This window comes from Myotis nattereri (assembly GCF_964212035.1).
Source record: "Myotis nattereri genome assembly, chromosome: 4".
NCBI classification, from domain to species: Eukaryota; Metazoa; Chordata; class Mammalia; order Chiroptera; family Vespertilionidae; genus Myotis; species Myotis nattereri.
This window is the reverse complement of record NC_138079.1, coordinates 50,586,952-50,604,372: the sequence shown is the minus strand read 5'-3', so window position 1 is coordinate 50,604,372 and position 17,421 is coordinate 50,586,952. Positions and strand designations below refer to the sequence as shown.

The window sequence follows — 17,421 nt, the reverse complement described above, 5'->3', positions numbered from 1 at the left end:
CTCTCTCCCTTTCTCTCTGTAAAAAAATCAATAAAATATATTTAAAAAAAATAATAAAAAAATAAAAATAAATAAAAATAAAAACTGATTGTTGCATGAAACAAAATACTGATTGAACATTTGTAGCTTATAAGTAAACTATATCTGTATTTTTGCAATTAAAATATATATAAATAATAAAGAAAATATAATTAAAATGTATTATATTTAAGAACATTCATTACCATTTTTATATTTACTGAATTTATGATACATACTTCATTGTAAATAGACGAGTAACATTTATAATGAAAAGCCATAAAAGTTGTTTTTAAAAACAAATTATAGTATTTCCTTTATCTTCAAATTAATATGAAAAACAAACTCACCAAACACATATTTGACCCAAGGTTACATAAAATACATCTAAGAAGGAAGAAATGCCTTTTTGTCAATATGTTAGAAGATAAAGCTTTAAAAATGTTCCAAATAAGTTCCAACTAAACATGATTTTAATTTATACTTAAAATATGTTGTCTCAAAATAAAATGTGAGACAGAAATTTTATAAAACTTTATCCTCTCCTATAATCCTTTTTTATTTTCTTTCTTGAGTAATTAGTCACTGTTGCTGAAGTTGTTCAATTTACTCCAGAACGGTTTATTGAAGATCTGTCATAAGAGTGCAGGAGGGATATATTTTGAGTGATTTTTCTTCATTATTTATATATAATCTCAGGAAGCTGAGCAAGCTTCTAGCTCCCCTGAGTTATTTAACAATAGAAAACTATTCAAGTCCTACTGAAAAAAAATGCAGAGTAGGTACACACAATCACATACACACACACATACACCCTGTATAGTGTTATTCCTATTGCTGTCCACAAACACTTTGGGTTTTCTTTCCTTCTGGGAAAGAGATAAGACAAGACTGCACTTCTCTACCCTTTAACATTAGCATGGTCATGTGATTTGCTTTAACCAAGGACATGTACGTGTAAATGCTGTGCCTCACTTCCAGAAAGAAGCCAATATGTAGTTCTCCACATCCACATTTCCCCTTCTTAAAGACAGAAGTGCCTGTTAAGATGTGGCCTCTGTAACCCTCAGTCCCTGGCCCTGAGCAGGTCTGCCTGTGGGTTCTTAATTGAAGCAGTAAAGATTCCACAGCAGGAGTCCAGGTGACTTTAAAGGTACATTTATTAAAGCTGAGGACAATGAAAGAAAAAAAAGGGCTTAGCATAGAGTAAGCAACAGGACAGCCGAGGCTGGGCAGCTTTGTTTCTCTAAAAATGCCACAGGAAAGGAATACGCCAAGGCAGGCTGCCTTCGCTCACTGGGAAGTCTCATTAGGACAGTGGTTCTCAACCTTCTGGCCCTTTAAATACAGTTCCTCATGTTGTGACCCAACCATAAAACTATTTTCGTTGCTACTTCATAACTGTAATGTTGCTACTGTTATGAATCGTAATGTAAGTATCTGATATGCAGGATGGTCTTAGGCGACCCCTGTGAAAGGGTCGTTCGACCGCCAAAGGGGTCACGACCCACAGGTTGAGAACCGCTGCATTAGGAGAAAAAACGGGGCCATGGAGACCGGTTCAAGGGGATTATTAGCCTGAGATGAGCTGCCACTGCCCATTTCTCTACTGGGTGCAGGTCTCATGGGGTCCCTTAGAGCTTAGGAGATGTGTGCCTGTGTGTGGAAGAAGGGGAGGTGGTGGGGAGGCGGGGGGAGGAGGAGAAGGTGCAGGAATGCTCCCCAGAGGGAAAGCTGGTGCTGCTCCTTTGTGTTGAGGGTTTTTATTTCTCTTGCAGGTGGGCATCCTAGGGGAGGTCTCAGAGGAGGGTTTGAGCAGAATATTCACCAGTTTTCCAGGTGTGCCCTTTCAGGGTCCTGGTCTTCACTCATTGGTCAGCTCTAGGGCAGGGGGTCATTTGTCATTGCAACTGGTTCTGCTGGTGCCCACCTGGTTTTGCTGCTTTTCTGGGCATGGAACTAAAATACAACTGAAGCCTAGATGGTCTCGCGAGGGCGGTAACCTTCTATTATCAGCTATAAATTGCATGGCCAGTTTGTTCAGCTAAATGTCTCAGTTTTCCTGGTTTACTGGCCTATTTCACATAAACAACTAATGATTGCCTATGTAAGTTTGACACATACACGAGTGACAAACAAAACTTTGTTGTAGTAAACTACTTGATAGGGGCAGAAATAGAATGTTGGGGAACCATCTAGAATTATAAGAAATATTAATCATGCTCTGTTAACTGTGATTGTTTTTCTGATTAAAGAAGGCACTTTCTAATCTGGCTGGCAGTTACACAAGGGACCTGGGAGCTCACCTGGAAATGCAGCCAATCCTCCCCATTTGGAGCTGCCTATTATCCTATATAATAAAAGCCTCGGTGGCATCACGCCCTCACATGATGTCATCATCACAAGATGGCCACCACTAGATGGCCAGCAGGAGAGGGCAGTTGGGGGCAACCAGGCATGCAGGGAAGAGCAGTTGGGGGTGACCAGTTGGGTGCAACCAGGCCGGCAGGAGATGGCAGTTAGGGATGACCAGGGTGGAAGGGGAGGGCAATTGGGGGCGACTAGGCCAGAAGGAGAAGGCAGTTGGGAGCCATCAGGCTGGCAGGGAAGGGCAGTTGGGGACAATTGGGCTGGCAGGGGAGGGCAGTTGGAGGCGATCAGGCTAACAGGAGAGCAGTTAGGTGTCAATCAGGCCGGCAGGGGAGAGGTTAGGGCAGTGGTTCTCAACCTGTGGGTCGCGACCCCTTTGGCGGTCAAATGACCCTTTCACAGGGGTCACCTAAGACCATTCTGCATATCAGATATTTATATTACGATTCATAACAGTAGCAACATTACAGTTATGAAGTAGCAACGAAAATAATTTTATGGCTGGGTCACAACCTGAGGAACTGTATTTAAAGGGCCAGAAGGTTGAGAACCACTGGGTTAGGGGGGTGATCATGCTGGCAGGCAGAAGCAGTTAGGGGCAATCAGGCAGGCAGGCAGGCGAGCAGGCCTAAACCGGCAGTCGGACATCCCCTGAGGGGTCCCAGATTGGAGAGGGTGCAGGCCGGGCTGAGGGACACCACCCCCCATGCATGAATTTCATGCACCGGGCATCTAGTCATGAACAGATTAACAAGTTTGCTGCAGAAACGGAATCACCAGCCCTTGCATATCACTAAGCCCTTTGAAGATCCCCTCTGCTTATCTGTTAACTGCCCATTTGGTAAACTACTTTCCCATATAATCTTTGTCCTTTTACCCAATATAAGCAGCTGGCTTATGGTGGGGTATACAGAGCAGATTTCTGTGGATGGCCTGCTACTCTCCCATATTGCCAGCAATACTGGAATAAACACTCAGAAATGATTCAACCCTGTCTCTGCTTAATTGGCTCACATAGTGATAGGCAGCATGGGCCCACTGATTGTCCAGTTATATATTGAGATTTTGGAGAAGTTTGTTAAACAGAATATCTGAATGAATAAAAAAATATATATGTGCTAAAGCTCCATTACATTCCTTAAAGAGTCAGGAATCCTAAAAATCGTAAGATAAATTTGTATGCAAAACCAAAGACAAATGCTAAATCACTATTTAGTGGTAAATTTGTATTGTTTGTGCCACTAGACTCATTCCCTCCACCTACATAGAAAAAACTGACCTAAAATACACCTTCATGATACAATAAAAGAGTTTTAAGAGAAAAGAACATGTCTAGGACTGCAGGAAAAAAATGTACTCACATTGAATATAACAGTGCTGTACCCGTCTTCTGGTTCAGTTCCGCTGACAACGAGTGACTCAGGGCTAAATTCAAATACACCATGAGCATGGTCAGAGGCCGCAATTGTCACTAGTATTTGGGAAGCCACTCCTAGACTGGCTGCATGAATAAGTTCCAACAAATAGCAAGAGAATGCTAATCAGTAATTTATAAACCAAAGGAAAAGGCAGGCAACAACCTTTGAAAACAGTTGTACTATTCACTGAGTACTTCTAATTTGTTTTAGAAAGGCTGACAGGAATGGTTGCCACACATATTCATGCTTTTATGACCTTTCTCTATTTTGGTACCAATGTGATACACAAGTGCTGCATAAGCATTTGCAGATGAATAAGGAAAACTTGTTTTTCTTTTTCTTTTCTGTGAAAGAGAACATTCTTCCATACAAAGTCTATAAGGAAAGTCTCCCACGACCTTTACTGACCTCAGAAGAACATGAGCCAAATGACTTTTCCCTTTATGAAACAGTAGTTTCCCTATGATTTTCGTTAATCTGACTGAACTGATTCTTGGTTTCTAAATGTACATTAATTTTAGGCCAGTTTTTTTCATCATATTATGATATTCTAGATCTACCTCTCCTAGTCCCAAAGAGTCCAATCCTATAACTAAAAAGGTATCCAAATCTAAATAAGTAATTCTTTTCCTGAGATGTTCGACTGTTATGTTTAATGGATGCAGGCAAAAATAAATAAGTAAACAAATCCAAAAATAGTAGTCATTAAATACAGAGATTACATGATGCACTGAAGGAAGTTAGAAATGAGAGGGGTGGGAACATGAGTTCTGACACTAACATATAAAACCTGAGATTCTGAAAAAGGAGAAAGTTCTCCCTTAAGAAACAAGTATTCTATGTATTTTCTCCTAACATAAAAAATATTTGAGGGGAAAAGGTGAATCATGTTTGTATATAAATATACTTCAAAAATTATCATCTTTTTAATATTTCCTCACATTAATTGGCAACTTATTCTCCTCATTTATTCTCTTCTTAAATTCTTTTTCCCATTTGGTTTGACTAAATGCAACATATAAAGATTCATGGTTCTTTTTGCAAAAAAAAAAAAAAAATTAAAGTGATTCATTTAACATGAAAATATAAATGTTCTATTTACGTTTCTTTAGGTATTCAAGACTATGTAAAATGTTTTTCAATAATCACTTATAAATTATATTAAAGCAAAATTTCTATTCCAATTAGAATCAGGAAACTGCAGTAGGCTCATACAGAGATGAGAATCTAAGCTTTGGAGGCAGGCCGACTCGATTCTGACTTGATCACTTTCTAGCTGAGTGACTATAACATGGGGCAAATAATACCTCATAAAGTGCTGTGATGGTTAAGGAGATAAAATATATGAAGGACTTGTGAATAGTAGGTGTCAATATTGGTTAGTATTTTTTGTCTCTAAAAAGAAAAGTTAAAATATAGGACAGTAAACGGCCTTAGATCAGCTGCTTACCACGTTTGTGAATAGTTGGAAGGAAGAATTCCATGTCCCCATCACCACTACCACTGCCATCAACCCTATAGAGTTCAGCAGTCACTTTTCAAGAAACACAGAGACACAACCCACACAACACACATTGACACAATGAGAAAATTAAGAACTCTTAAGACATATTCAGTAAAGAGGAAAATGCAGTAATATTCATCAATAATATGCATTCTTCCACAAACACATACACAAAGAGATAGATCTGTTAAGTGGTAAAAGTATAAATTAGTTAAGCTACCAACTTACAAAAACATCATTCATAGCCTCCGGAAATACTCCATGTAAGCTGTAATTGGTATTTCCCATTTCTGCCAATTTAATTTTAAATTTTCATTTACAGAAATGTAAATTATTTTAACATTTTAAATATTTTAAAAATATTTGTTTGTGGGTACACTCAGACCTATATGCCTCCTACAGGTACCTTATCAATCACAACAACCAATTCTAAATTAGGGAAATGCATCAAACATTTCCCTCCAGCCACACATTCAAATTCTCCCATAGTTCCCCATTTTCAGGTTTGATTATCCTTTTGCATCTGACACTGTGGAAAGAACCCTAGGCAGGCAGTCTAAAACTCTCTGCTTCAGCCCTGGCTATGAGAGATACCAGCTGTAAAACCTTCAGCAAGGCACTAAGCCTCTTGGTACCTCAACTTTCTCACCTACAAAAAAAATGTTACATTTTATAGCATGGCTGTAAAGATGAAGTAAATAATATTATGAAAAATAAAGTACCTTGGCAATAAACAAGGACTATAATTAAGAGAAAGTACTTTTATCTTTACTTCCAATACATCTTATCCCCCAACATTACTTTACCAAATGCTTGCAGACAATAAAGACAGGAAGGGCAGCGATGATAGCAGTGGGGGAAAAGGAGGAGTAGAAGCAAGTCCACATCCATACCAATGTGCTTCTACTGGTGTCCTTGACTGGCATGCTAGTCTTAGATCTGTCCTGCTCTCCTGTTCCCCTCAGTAGGACTGGGATATACCAGATATGAGAAGCTATGGCACCCCCAAACCTGAAATGTCTTAAAAACTTAAGAGGCAAAATAGATTTCAGAGACTATCTACTGCATGGCTTTGCCCCCATATTATCCACTAGTTGTTAGAAAGAAGGGTGAAGTTCAATACCAATGTACTCTGGCTAGCACATAACGTCTATTCAGTGGGCTGGCTATCTTAGGTGGAATCAGTTTTATAGACAAACTAGTATGGAATGAGGGTTAATTCCTTGACCCTCAGCAGAATTTAGCTCTCAAGCTTTTTTGCTTCTCAGGCAGTCTCATGGCTATATGACTCTGCGAGTGGAGGACAGTATCTAGATTCCTTTACCTCCCATCCCAACTCACTTGGGTAGCGGGGAAATCAGATTCTCTGCCACTATTTGCTTACTAAGAAACTGCAAGACTGGTTTTCAAATGAGTACTGAGGCTCAATCAATACACAGCAATGCGTATTATAAAGATATGGGAAGAAATTTCTACATAAAATCACAAGTATTTCTACGGTCACAAATATCATTTCTGAAGAATATTCAATGTTCTTTATCAATCAATACTAGGAAATGATCAATAACATATGTTCAGTTACATAGTATTTTTAACTATAAGTGATACAGAGAACCACTTTTCAAATAATTTATAGTGACCTTGGATTAATGAAAATAATAGAGATCTGGGAAATTGTCCATAGAGAACAAGCAAAGCTGGTATTTTAACATGCTACGTGCCAAACAGGCCACCCATCATATTTTTATTGTTTTATGCAGTCAACCAAACTGTAGTGCTGTTTAATTATTTCCCTAGCTTTCCCACCCATGCTTTCATTAGACGTTGGGGAAATTTTGCATACTTAACCCAAAGTCTCACTACATACTAAAAGCCAATCATAATACTTCTGTCCTACCCCATCTCTCCCTGTGGATGATGTATACATAGTACTATGACTTTCTTCATCAAATATCCTATATAATAAAAGGCTAATATGCAAATCGACTGAATGGTGGAATGACCAGTCGCTATGATGCGCACTGACCACCAGGGGGCAGATGATAAACGCAGGGTTGACCCCTGGTGGTCAGTGCACACCCACAGGGGGAGCGCCGCTCAGCCAGAAGCTGGGCTCACAGCTGTTGAGCACAGTGGTGATGGTGGGAGCATCTCCCGCCTCTGCAGCAGCACTAAGGATGTCTGACTGATGGCTTAGGCCCACTCCCAGTCAGACATTCCCCAAGGGCTCCTGGGCTGCAAGAGGGCTCAGGCCAAGCTGAGGGGCACCCGGAGTGCATGAATTTTGTGCACCAGGCCTCTAGTGAAGATAATAATGCCAGGTTATGTACTGGAAGAGACTGCCCTGATGAATAACATAACAATTCTCAAATTTCTTACACTTACAAAGGTAATGTGATACATATCACATGTATTCTATAACACCTTACTAGCACCTGAAAATCAAACACATTAATACTTCTGCAAAGAAACATACATAAAGAGTAAATGTAAGTGGGATAATAAAGATTATAAATAGCCTCTCTTTGATAGATAGGAGTTTAACTAAAAAATGATTATTTTTACTCCAAAACTCTTTGATAATCAGAGCTTTCTGAATATCAAAATAGAGGATAAGGAACTATTGACCTGTTTTATTGATAATCACCTCATAATAGATTACCTAAAAGGATTAGTTCTTACCTACACCACACCTGGAGTAGCTCTAAAGGAGCTATTGTAAAAATTAAATAAAGGATCAAAGGAAAGAACTGATTTTAGGGGCACCAACTATGACCGACAACTACAATTTGGTGATTCAGGGCAATTATCCTATTTCATTCTAAAAGCACACCTACTTTAGGAAAAGGCCAACAGGTAATAAAAAGGGGAAAAAATACCACAGTAGATTGTATCCTTATAATAAAAATTAGAGATATTAACTCAGAAATAACCAATCCTCACAGCAAAAATATATGTAAATGAAACTATGAATTTAATATTGATTTCTAAAACTAGTATTATACATTTATGTAGGGAGATAAAACATTTTCTTTTTACCAAGAAAGGGATGACCCATCCGATTGTCTATATACATTAAGCAATTATTAATGTTCAAACTGTTCTTTCCAAAAACTAGCAATATACACATTTATGGAAAAAAGGGTAACATTAATTCAAAGGAACATATTTCCATAACAGAATTACAATCATGGTGTGTGAACAAATATTCGATATTTTTGAATCACCAGACTTACCTCCTCCCTCCAAGTTTAACAATTCAACTTTAAAAGATTTTTCCAATTCAGGGATAGAATTATCAGTTATATTAACAGAAATGTATTTATATCTTTCTCCTGGTTGAAATTCTAAGGTACCAGAAGCACTCTGAAATGCAAATGAGAGATTTATCCATTAGATTATAATTATTCTGTATGTGAATGTACAAAATGAGAATGTTCTCTGTCCAAAATTATTTTAAATACTGAAACAGAAGAACCTAAGTAAATATAAAATTAGAAATACTGAAGTAAATACATATAGTGTTCAATATAAATTCCAACTAAATATTCCCCAACTAAATAAAATAAAAAAATTTTCTTTCTTATTTGCCTATTCATCAAAAATGTAATCCAGGCAAATGAGAAATATAAATTTCTGAAGAATTCCATGAGATGACCAAAATTCTCTTGAACAAGTATGTTTAGAATTACTTAAATTATATAACTGAGTAATTTAAATATATAATACATAATAATAATGGCATTTCTGTTCTGAGAGTTTTTCCAAGCAATAATAAATATGGATCCATTGGACATTAACTTTTCCTTGTCTATACTTGAAACTGCACTTTATAATATAGGTCTCCCATATTATAGATCTTCACATACTACAAGAAACAAAACGTTATTTAAATTCAGTCTTAAGGCTCTTTTTTCTATTCTTATATAAGCATTTTCCCCTAAACTTATGAGCATACATTTTTATATTAAGTTTTTCTAATGCTACCTTGTGTAACATATATATCATCTTATTGAACTATTAATGATTTCAAAGGTAAAATGAGCAACCCAAGTACCAACTCCCTTAATCACGCATTCATTCACTTTTTTAATATTTATCAAACATATATAGCATGTGCATGGCACCACTTTCAATACTTCAGATTCAAAAATAGTCAAGACAGCCCAGCCAACATGGCGCAGTGGTTGAGACTCTACCTATGAAGCAGGAGTTCATGGTTCGATCCTGAGTCAGGGCACATACCCAGGGTTGTGGGCAGTAGGGGGCATGCAGGAGGTAGCCAATCAATGATTATCTCTCATTGCTGATGTTTCTATCTCTCTCCCCTCCCTTCCTCTCTAAAATCAATAAAAATATACATATTTTTTAAATGGTGAAAACAAATCTCTAACTCCATCAAGAACATTCCAGAAGAAGTGTAAGTATGTAATACAATAATTCAAACAGAGTAACAACTGCAATAAAAGACACATAGTTAGCTCAAAAAAGCAAGTAATTAACTTTTCCAGGAGTATAGTTGTCAGTGGGGTAATTCTGCAAGTCTTAACAGAAATAACATGTGACTGTCTTAGGAAACCATCTTTCTTGACCTTAGCAAATCTTACACAATTGGCCACTTCCTCCTCTGGAAACATGTTCTTCTCCAGTATTCCATCATATCCCACTCTTCTGTCTTACCTTCCTTTCCAGCTCATCCTTTTTAGTGTTGTTTGTCAATTTTAACATCACATTAACATGTGATCTCTAAAAATTGCTGTTCATCAGAATCTAAACTCTCTCCTTAGACAAAACTATCATACTCTAGGCTTTTAATATCATTTATGTGCTCCCAACTCTCAAATTTCTATTTCTAGCCTCTGATTCCAGACTTAAGTATTAACATCTACCTCGAATTTTTCGTATAATTTGTTAGAATTTTAAATTCTGATCTTCCTTAAAATCTATGCCTTACCTAATCCTCTCCTCAGCACAAAGTTGTATAGTAGCAAGTTGCTTATGCCAGGAACAAAGGAGTCATTTTGATACCCTCTTTGCTTTATCCTTCACATTAAACAATCCTCAAATCCTACCTGTATCTGTATTGAGTATTTAACTCAATATTTCTTGTGCCCACCTATTTCATCTACACTGTTACCTGCCCAGTCCCAGATACTATCATTTCTTGCCTTGCTCCATAAAATGGACTATTTACTGGTCTTTCTGCATGCAGCGTCTACATCTTCTAATTCCATTCTCCATGGATCAGCCTAATGATATTTATAAATACATAACAACTTCAATTACTTCTCCTTGTTTTCACAATAAAAGCCATACAGTCTGTAAAGCCTAAAATGATCCAGTCTCTGCATACCATATCTTTTATCACCACAACTATCTCTCATCTTTCCAGAAATACTGGTCTTCTTACTGTTCTTCTGCCAGCCTGTGCTTTTCTCTAATTAGGGCCATTTTACCATTTGATTCATGCCATTTTACCACCAGTTTCAAGTAATTCTTTCCCCTTCATCTAGCTCAGATGTCAGCAAACTCATTAGTCAACAGAGCCAAATATCAACAGTACAATAATTGAAATTTCTTTTGAGAGCCAAATTTTTTAAACTTAAACTATATAGGTAGGTACATTGTTATTAACTTAATTAGGGTACTCCTAAGGCTTAGGAAGAGCCACACTCAAGGGGACAAAGAGCCGCATGTGGCTCGAGAGCCACAGTTTGCCGACCACGGATCTAGCTTACTGGTTTTCTCCTCCAACTTTAAACTTCAGAGTTCAGCACAGATATAAATTCCACAAGAAAGCCTTCCTTGACTACCCAGACTATGTCATCACCTACCTGTCTCTCAGAGTCCCAGCTCTGAACACTTCCCACAACTGTGAATCAGTTATTAATCAGTTGGTTAATATCACTTGAGAGCTAAAGTAAATACCTGGGTAGTGAGAATCACCTGTATCTTCGTATATGAGAATATAGTTCAGAACAGTGATATCTGATATTCAATTGTCTCCTATTCTGTACAGATCCTTCCTGGCACCTCCCCACCCTCCCTGTAACATACACATGTACTCACATGCACAGCTTCAAAAATCTTACTTCTGTGTTAACATAGACCAGAGATAGCTGATGCATCATAGAGACTTGGTAAGAGCAAAGGTTATCAGGTTTCCAGATATAAAGACTCAAAGTAGTAACAAGTGAGAAGCAGGGCATCTAGCCCGCTGAAAATCCTCACAAATGTCCCCTAAGGTATTAGCTTTCCACCAGTAATGGAGAAGGGGAACATAGGTTTGTGTTGTTTTTGTTTTAGTTATTAAATTAAAGGCTAATCCAACTGGAAAGTGGGAATGTTCAGATTACCTAGAAACTGAAGACAATATAAGAACTAAAGTGTTCTTTAAGAGGATGCAGAGAAGGCAATCCTAAGCCAAGCTGAGATGTCTTGTGGAATATCTTTCATACCAAAGTAGGTAAAGATACAATAAATGTCAGGACAAGAGAAATTTAACTAGACTTTTGTTCCCAGTACCACACTGCTTCTCACATGGAGAAAAAAAAATAATTAAAATTGAAAGGCATGAACCTATAATTTCTTTATCATTTTGGTTTTGTTTGATGGATGCAGACAAGAGGATATAAAATGTGTAAGAAATACAATTTTAAATATATCGGAACAAAACCTATAACATTAAAATAAATACAGGTGAAGCCTATGACAAATATAAGGTCCCAGTGAAATCAGTATGATAGTCATTTAAGATTCTGGCTTCAAGGGACTGAAGTACATTAATTTACATGAATGTAAAAAGCCATCGGTGCTTATTTTCCTGTTTAGTTATGTCCCAGGTACAGTGCCACGTCCCTTCCACTCCTGCCAAGGACTGTGTGTTTTACAAGAGCAAATACCACTTCGGAAGGCTGAAGTGATTTACCTGGTAGTCCTCAGGGCTGAATGCTGTCAAGGACACTGTTCTATATTCCGCCATCACCCTCCCCAGGAGTCCTTGTGCACGGACGACCAATAGCCTAACTTCTCCATCTTCCTCCTGCACCGTGACGTGTGGAACAGTGCTTGCAGGCAGGGTCATCGTGTCCTCAGGCTGGGGGGGCAGCCCGGTGGAGAACTGCAGCAAGCCTGGCAGAAACAGAGAGAGGCAGCGCCTTCTGGCCCAATTTCTTATTGGGAAGAATTTCTTATTCATTTGAAACAGCCTTGCACAATTGTTTTGATCATTTATAAAGGACTTTAATGAAGATTTGATTAACATGCTTTTGACACAAAATGTTTAGTTTTCAGAATGTTAAAAATTAAAGTGTTAATTTTTCTTATCTCTACCCAAAAAAGTCTTTAAAAAAACTGACCTATGTATCAATAAAAAGAATAGTGAAAGGGTATTAAAGTATATATCATCAAACATTTACTCATATTTGGGTCTCTAGAATTCATTCTTGAACTTAAGATTTGTAATACATTTTTTAAATTTAACTATGAAAACAGAGTTGAAGAGCCTCCCACTTTTCCTACACAGACCTTTTATTTATCTTTATTGTTGAAAGTATTACAGATATTCCTTTTTTATCATCCCCCATTCCTACACAGACCTTTTAGTAGATATTCTTGCTTCATTCCTATAAAAGAACTTTAAATTTTCAATGCAGAAAACAGTTTCAGTTTTTCTATAATAGTTCCCCAATTAAGGAATTTATAATTTTTCAGCATAAGACAAAAGAATTTAATATATACTATATAATAAAAACTCCACTTCTTAACGCTTAATAAATTACAAAGTATTTAACTTAATTAGATGTTAACTTATCACACTAGGATAATATTTTTAAATGTTTTGATAGCCATGAATAGAAACACTTTCATTCATTTTAAATAATCCTACATATACTTTTGAAAATATATTATTAAACTTCAGAAATTAATCTTTAAATTTTCCTTCATAAGCAATGTCCCTCAAAATGGGAGCTTAGAAATTCAAGAGCTTAGAAGCAAGAGGGTCTGAAGGAGTTCTACATAAATCATTTGTAAAAAAATCACTTAAGAATTTATTAACAAGACCAAGTACACCCAGAGAAGAGAGGATTATTCTTGCAAAAGGGCTTGGTTACCATATGGATGATCACTGGCTTTGATAGTGATATCTGTAGTTTCCTTTTCAGGATCTATACTTGCACCACTGGTGGGAGTTGAACCTAATTTCCCATCTCCAGGAATTGCAGAAACCAATGTCACACGGAAATACTCATTTAGCTCAGGAATGTCATCATCAAGAACATATATATTCAGAACCTAAACAAATAAAAATCCAGAGGCATTAAGCAATGAAGAATGTATAAATTATTTATCACTTCCCAGAATAGAAGAGCAATTAAATTATATTTGTGTTGTGTGTTTTTTTAATATATTTTTATTGATTTCAGAGAGGAAGGGAAAGCGAGAGAGAGATAAAAACATCAATGATGAGAGAGAATCATTGATTGGCTATCTCCTGCATGCCTTCCACTGGGGATCGAGCCCACAACTTGGGCATGTGCCCTGACCAGGAATTGAATCATGACCTCCTGGTTCATAGATCAAAGCTCAACTACTGAGCCACACTGGGCAAGCTAATGTTAATTTTTCATTAAGAAAGTAATACATGACACAGCCAATGTGCTCACTACCCAAAATAATGCCACTGCTCTTTAACTAAGGGGAACACTCAACAGCCTGATGATTTAAGATGTCTTACCTCTAGAATGCAAGCTGACAAATGTTGCTATGAAAAGTGACTCCAAAACATCAAGTATACATTAAAATTGAAGCAATAAATATTTTTCAAGTGTTGATACATACTAAAATAATTGTTCATTTTAGTGAAAAGTGTTTGAAACTGATCAAGGTATAACTAAATGTATTTTTTAAAAAATTAATTCTGATCTAGGAAGAGGTCTCATCCCAATTTCACTTATAAAGAGTGTCATTTATTTCTGGAGCATCTATTCAGAAATGCAATGATGGTTCATCAAAAATTTTGGTAACACTGGAGAGCACTTGTAATTCAAAACAAAAAAAAATCACCTCATTCTTTCCAAATTTAAAAATAAAATGAGATTATAGTTACAAGAATTTCTCATTGCCTGAAAAAATACCATTCAGAATTCTGCCATTTCCCATTGTATCAGTAATAACAAAACCCTGCAATAATAAACCTCCAAGCTATACCACCTTTATTATACTGGGATTAAGGTACACATAAAACTATAAACACACATCACACCATTCAAAATCCTTAATTTTCTTTTGCATAAATAAATACAAAAATATTTTAGACCAGCCTGCATGGCTCAGTAATTGAGTGCCAACCTATGAACCAGGAGGTCACGGTTCTATTCCTGGTCGGGCACGTGGCCGGGCTCAGTCATGGGTGTGCAGGAGGCAACTAATCCATGATTCTCTCACATCACTGATGTTTCTCTCTTCCTATCCCTTCCTCCCTGAAATCAATAAAAAAAAATTTTTTAATATTTTATACCCTGACACATACCTAATTGCCTAAATATTTTAAACTGCTTAAATATCAAGAAGCTGCAAATAAATACCAGAACAGATCAGAAAGAGCTTTCCAGGAGCCTGTCAAAGGTAGGGTTTACCTCTGATCTCTGCCAAGGAAGGAATGTGATAGTGCCACTGGCATTAGCAAAATCATCAACAAGGTAATTAATGCCGTCAGATTCGATCTGCGAGATGGTGTAAAAGACATGTACGTAACCCAGAGCTCCTCGGGTCCGCTCCACCACACACGAAATGGTGGACCCCTCCTCTGCGATCTGAAATTGAACATAAAATATTTATAATTATATTGCAATTCAAATCAGTGACACAATTACAATGCTTTCATTCAAGCCTTTTACCATAATCTTAGTTCTGTAAATTTCTACAACTCCAAGGAGGCTTCTACATCCCTCCAGAAATATTTTTGCCTGCTAATAAATAAATAAATAAATAATTGACTCCATTCATTGTATCCTGTTCTTTTATAGGGATAAATAAAGCAAACAGAATGATAGTAAATTAACTGTGCATATAATTCATTCATTCATACCTTCTGTGTGCCAGCCACTATACTAGATACTATGGATACAAAGGATTTTTTGAAAAAAAATAAAAGCACAGTTCTTTCTCTGGATAAGTCTAAAGAAAAAGACAACTCGAATTCTATGAGTGAAGCACAGACAGAACAATTGGGGCAGGAGTCAGAGGGAGAGGGTGAAACATGACATCAGGAGAACACTCCAGGCCTGACCATGATATAACTGCGTGGATCAGAGGGAATCATGTTGAGGGTGGTGTAAGTGCAAGTGGGGAGAGCCTTGAGAAAGGCCTGGTGGGGAGAGAATAGTTAGGTCAAAGACATTTATGGCTTGCTTAACTTAGTTTTGACATTTCTGTCATATAAACATAGTCATTCCTCAGTATCCACAGGTTATTTTTGGTTCTAAGACCACCCACACCATTAAAAGATTTCAAAATCTGCAAATGTTTAAGTCCCTTATATAAAAAGGTGTAGTATTAGCATATAACCTACACACGTCCTTTCTTATACCTCAAATCATCTCTAGATTACTTATAATACCAAACATAATTTAATGCTATGTAAATAGCTGTTACACTGTATTGCTTATGGAACAGTAATAAGAAAAAAAAAATGTGTGTTCATATGTTCCATACAGATACAACCACCACTGGCCTACTACAACTGCACAACTACACAGTACCTATCAGCAACAACGTGACTTTTTTTCAAATATTTTCGATCCACATTTGGTTGAAACCAAGGATACAGAATCTGCAGAGATGCAGAGTCAACTCTCTATATATGCATACACACGTGTTGTGTATGTGTGTGTGTGTGTTATGTAGAAAACATTTTTATCTAAACACTTTAAGATAGCGTTTATTCATTTTATGGAGCAAGAAGTTGTACTATCTTTTAGAATATGGTCTTTATATGCTTAAATTCTGAGTCTCTTGATTTAGTTTCTGTTTTATGTGAGCAAACACAATTCACTGGAAAAAACTACAACTGAATGGAGATCAAAATATAAATCTTTATATATGTCACTGGTTTCATATCAGTCATAAGCACTCTGATCAACATTAGATAAAGCCATTTCAGTACTGGCATTAGGGCTAGAGAGGACAGATTTGAAATTTGTCTACAAACAGGAAGTTAAAAGTTATCAATGAGCATGAAGCACTTGATGTACCAGTAAATCCTCTGAGTTTTACTGAACATCAGCAGTCTTACTCCAAAGTGTGGCAGCAACTCTGGTGCCTCAGAATGAACAAGACCACGCACCCAGGGGCAATACTGTGACTCCTTTATTTGCCCGCGGGTCGACTGGCATGGGAAGCCCAAAACAACCAAGGTTGTCCAATTTGGAAAATAGTGAACCCGAGGATGAACTTATCAATAATACCAGAAGATGATAAAGGCAGGGAGATTAAATCATTAAAATATTTTTTCTACTATTAAAATATTCATCTAATTGACTTTAGACTGATGATACAAGCAAATGTTTGGGCCAATATATGAAGGAGCAAAACACCAAATAATAATCATCAGAACCATCATCACTTCCTTTTTCACAAGAAACAATACAAGCGATACTGTTTTCCCTTTCAAGTCAGGCGGTTGCCAAGTCTTCAGACCAGCACAAGAGTAATTTTAAAGGTTAACATTGAGAAGAGTTCTTGATATGTATTTTCCTAGAAAAAAAGAATGTACCATTCTGAGCCATGAATTGGCTTTCTCTATTGAAATAGAAGATTAAAGGTAAACAATTACACGTCCAATTAATTTTTTATTTTGCCGCATGCTTTGGTGATGATGAGTGATATCAGATTATATCAATATCACTTCTATCTAAAGGAATCTATTCACATAACATATGGCAGGCACTTAAAACCAAACACAGGCCGAGTTAAATAATATTCTCACTTTTACAAAGATGCTCTCAAAATGTCTCTAAATTTTGTCTTAAGTCATGAGTTTATAAACATAAAACATATCCCAAGTATTAGTTATAAATGTAAAATAATGAGACTAGTAAGTTCTATGAA

General features: G+C 36.8%; 1 protein-coding gene across 1 annotated transcript in view; it reads right to left on the bottom strand.

The window, feature by feature from the left end:
- The window catches only part of ADGRV1 (adhesion G protein-coupled receptor V1), a 459,909-nt gene that overhangs the window by 371,648 nt on the left and 70,840 nt on the right, over window positions 1-17,421 (bottom strand). Inside the window, exons 22-27 of the mRNA XM_081090113.1 lie at window positions 14,949-15,125; window positions 13,425-13,605; window positions 12,239-12,441; window positions 8,547-8,676; window positions 5,257-5,340; window positions 3,750-3,889 (exon numbers count right to left, since the gene is read on the bottom strand). Of these exons, the coding sequence (XP_080946239.1) occupies window positions 3,750-3,889; window positions 5,257-5,340; window positions 8,547-8,676; window positions 12,239-12,441; window positions 13,425-13,605; window positions 14,949-15,125 (915 nt within the window). The remainder of the gene's footprint in view (window positions 1-3,749; window positions 3,890-5,256; window positions 5,341-8,546; window positions 8,677-12,238; window positions 12,442-13,424; window positions 13,606-14,948; window positions 15,126-17,421) is intronic.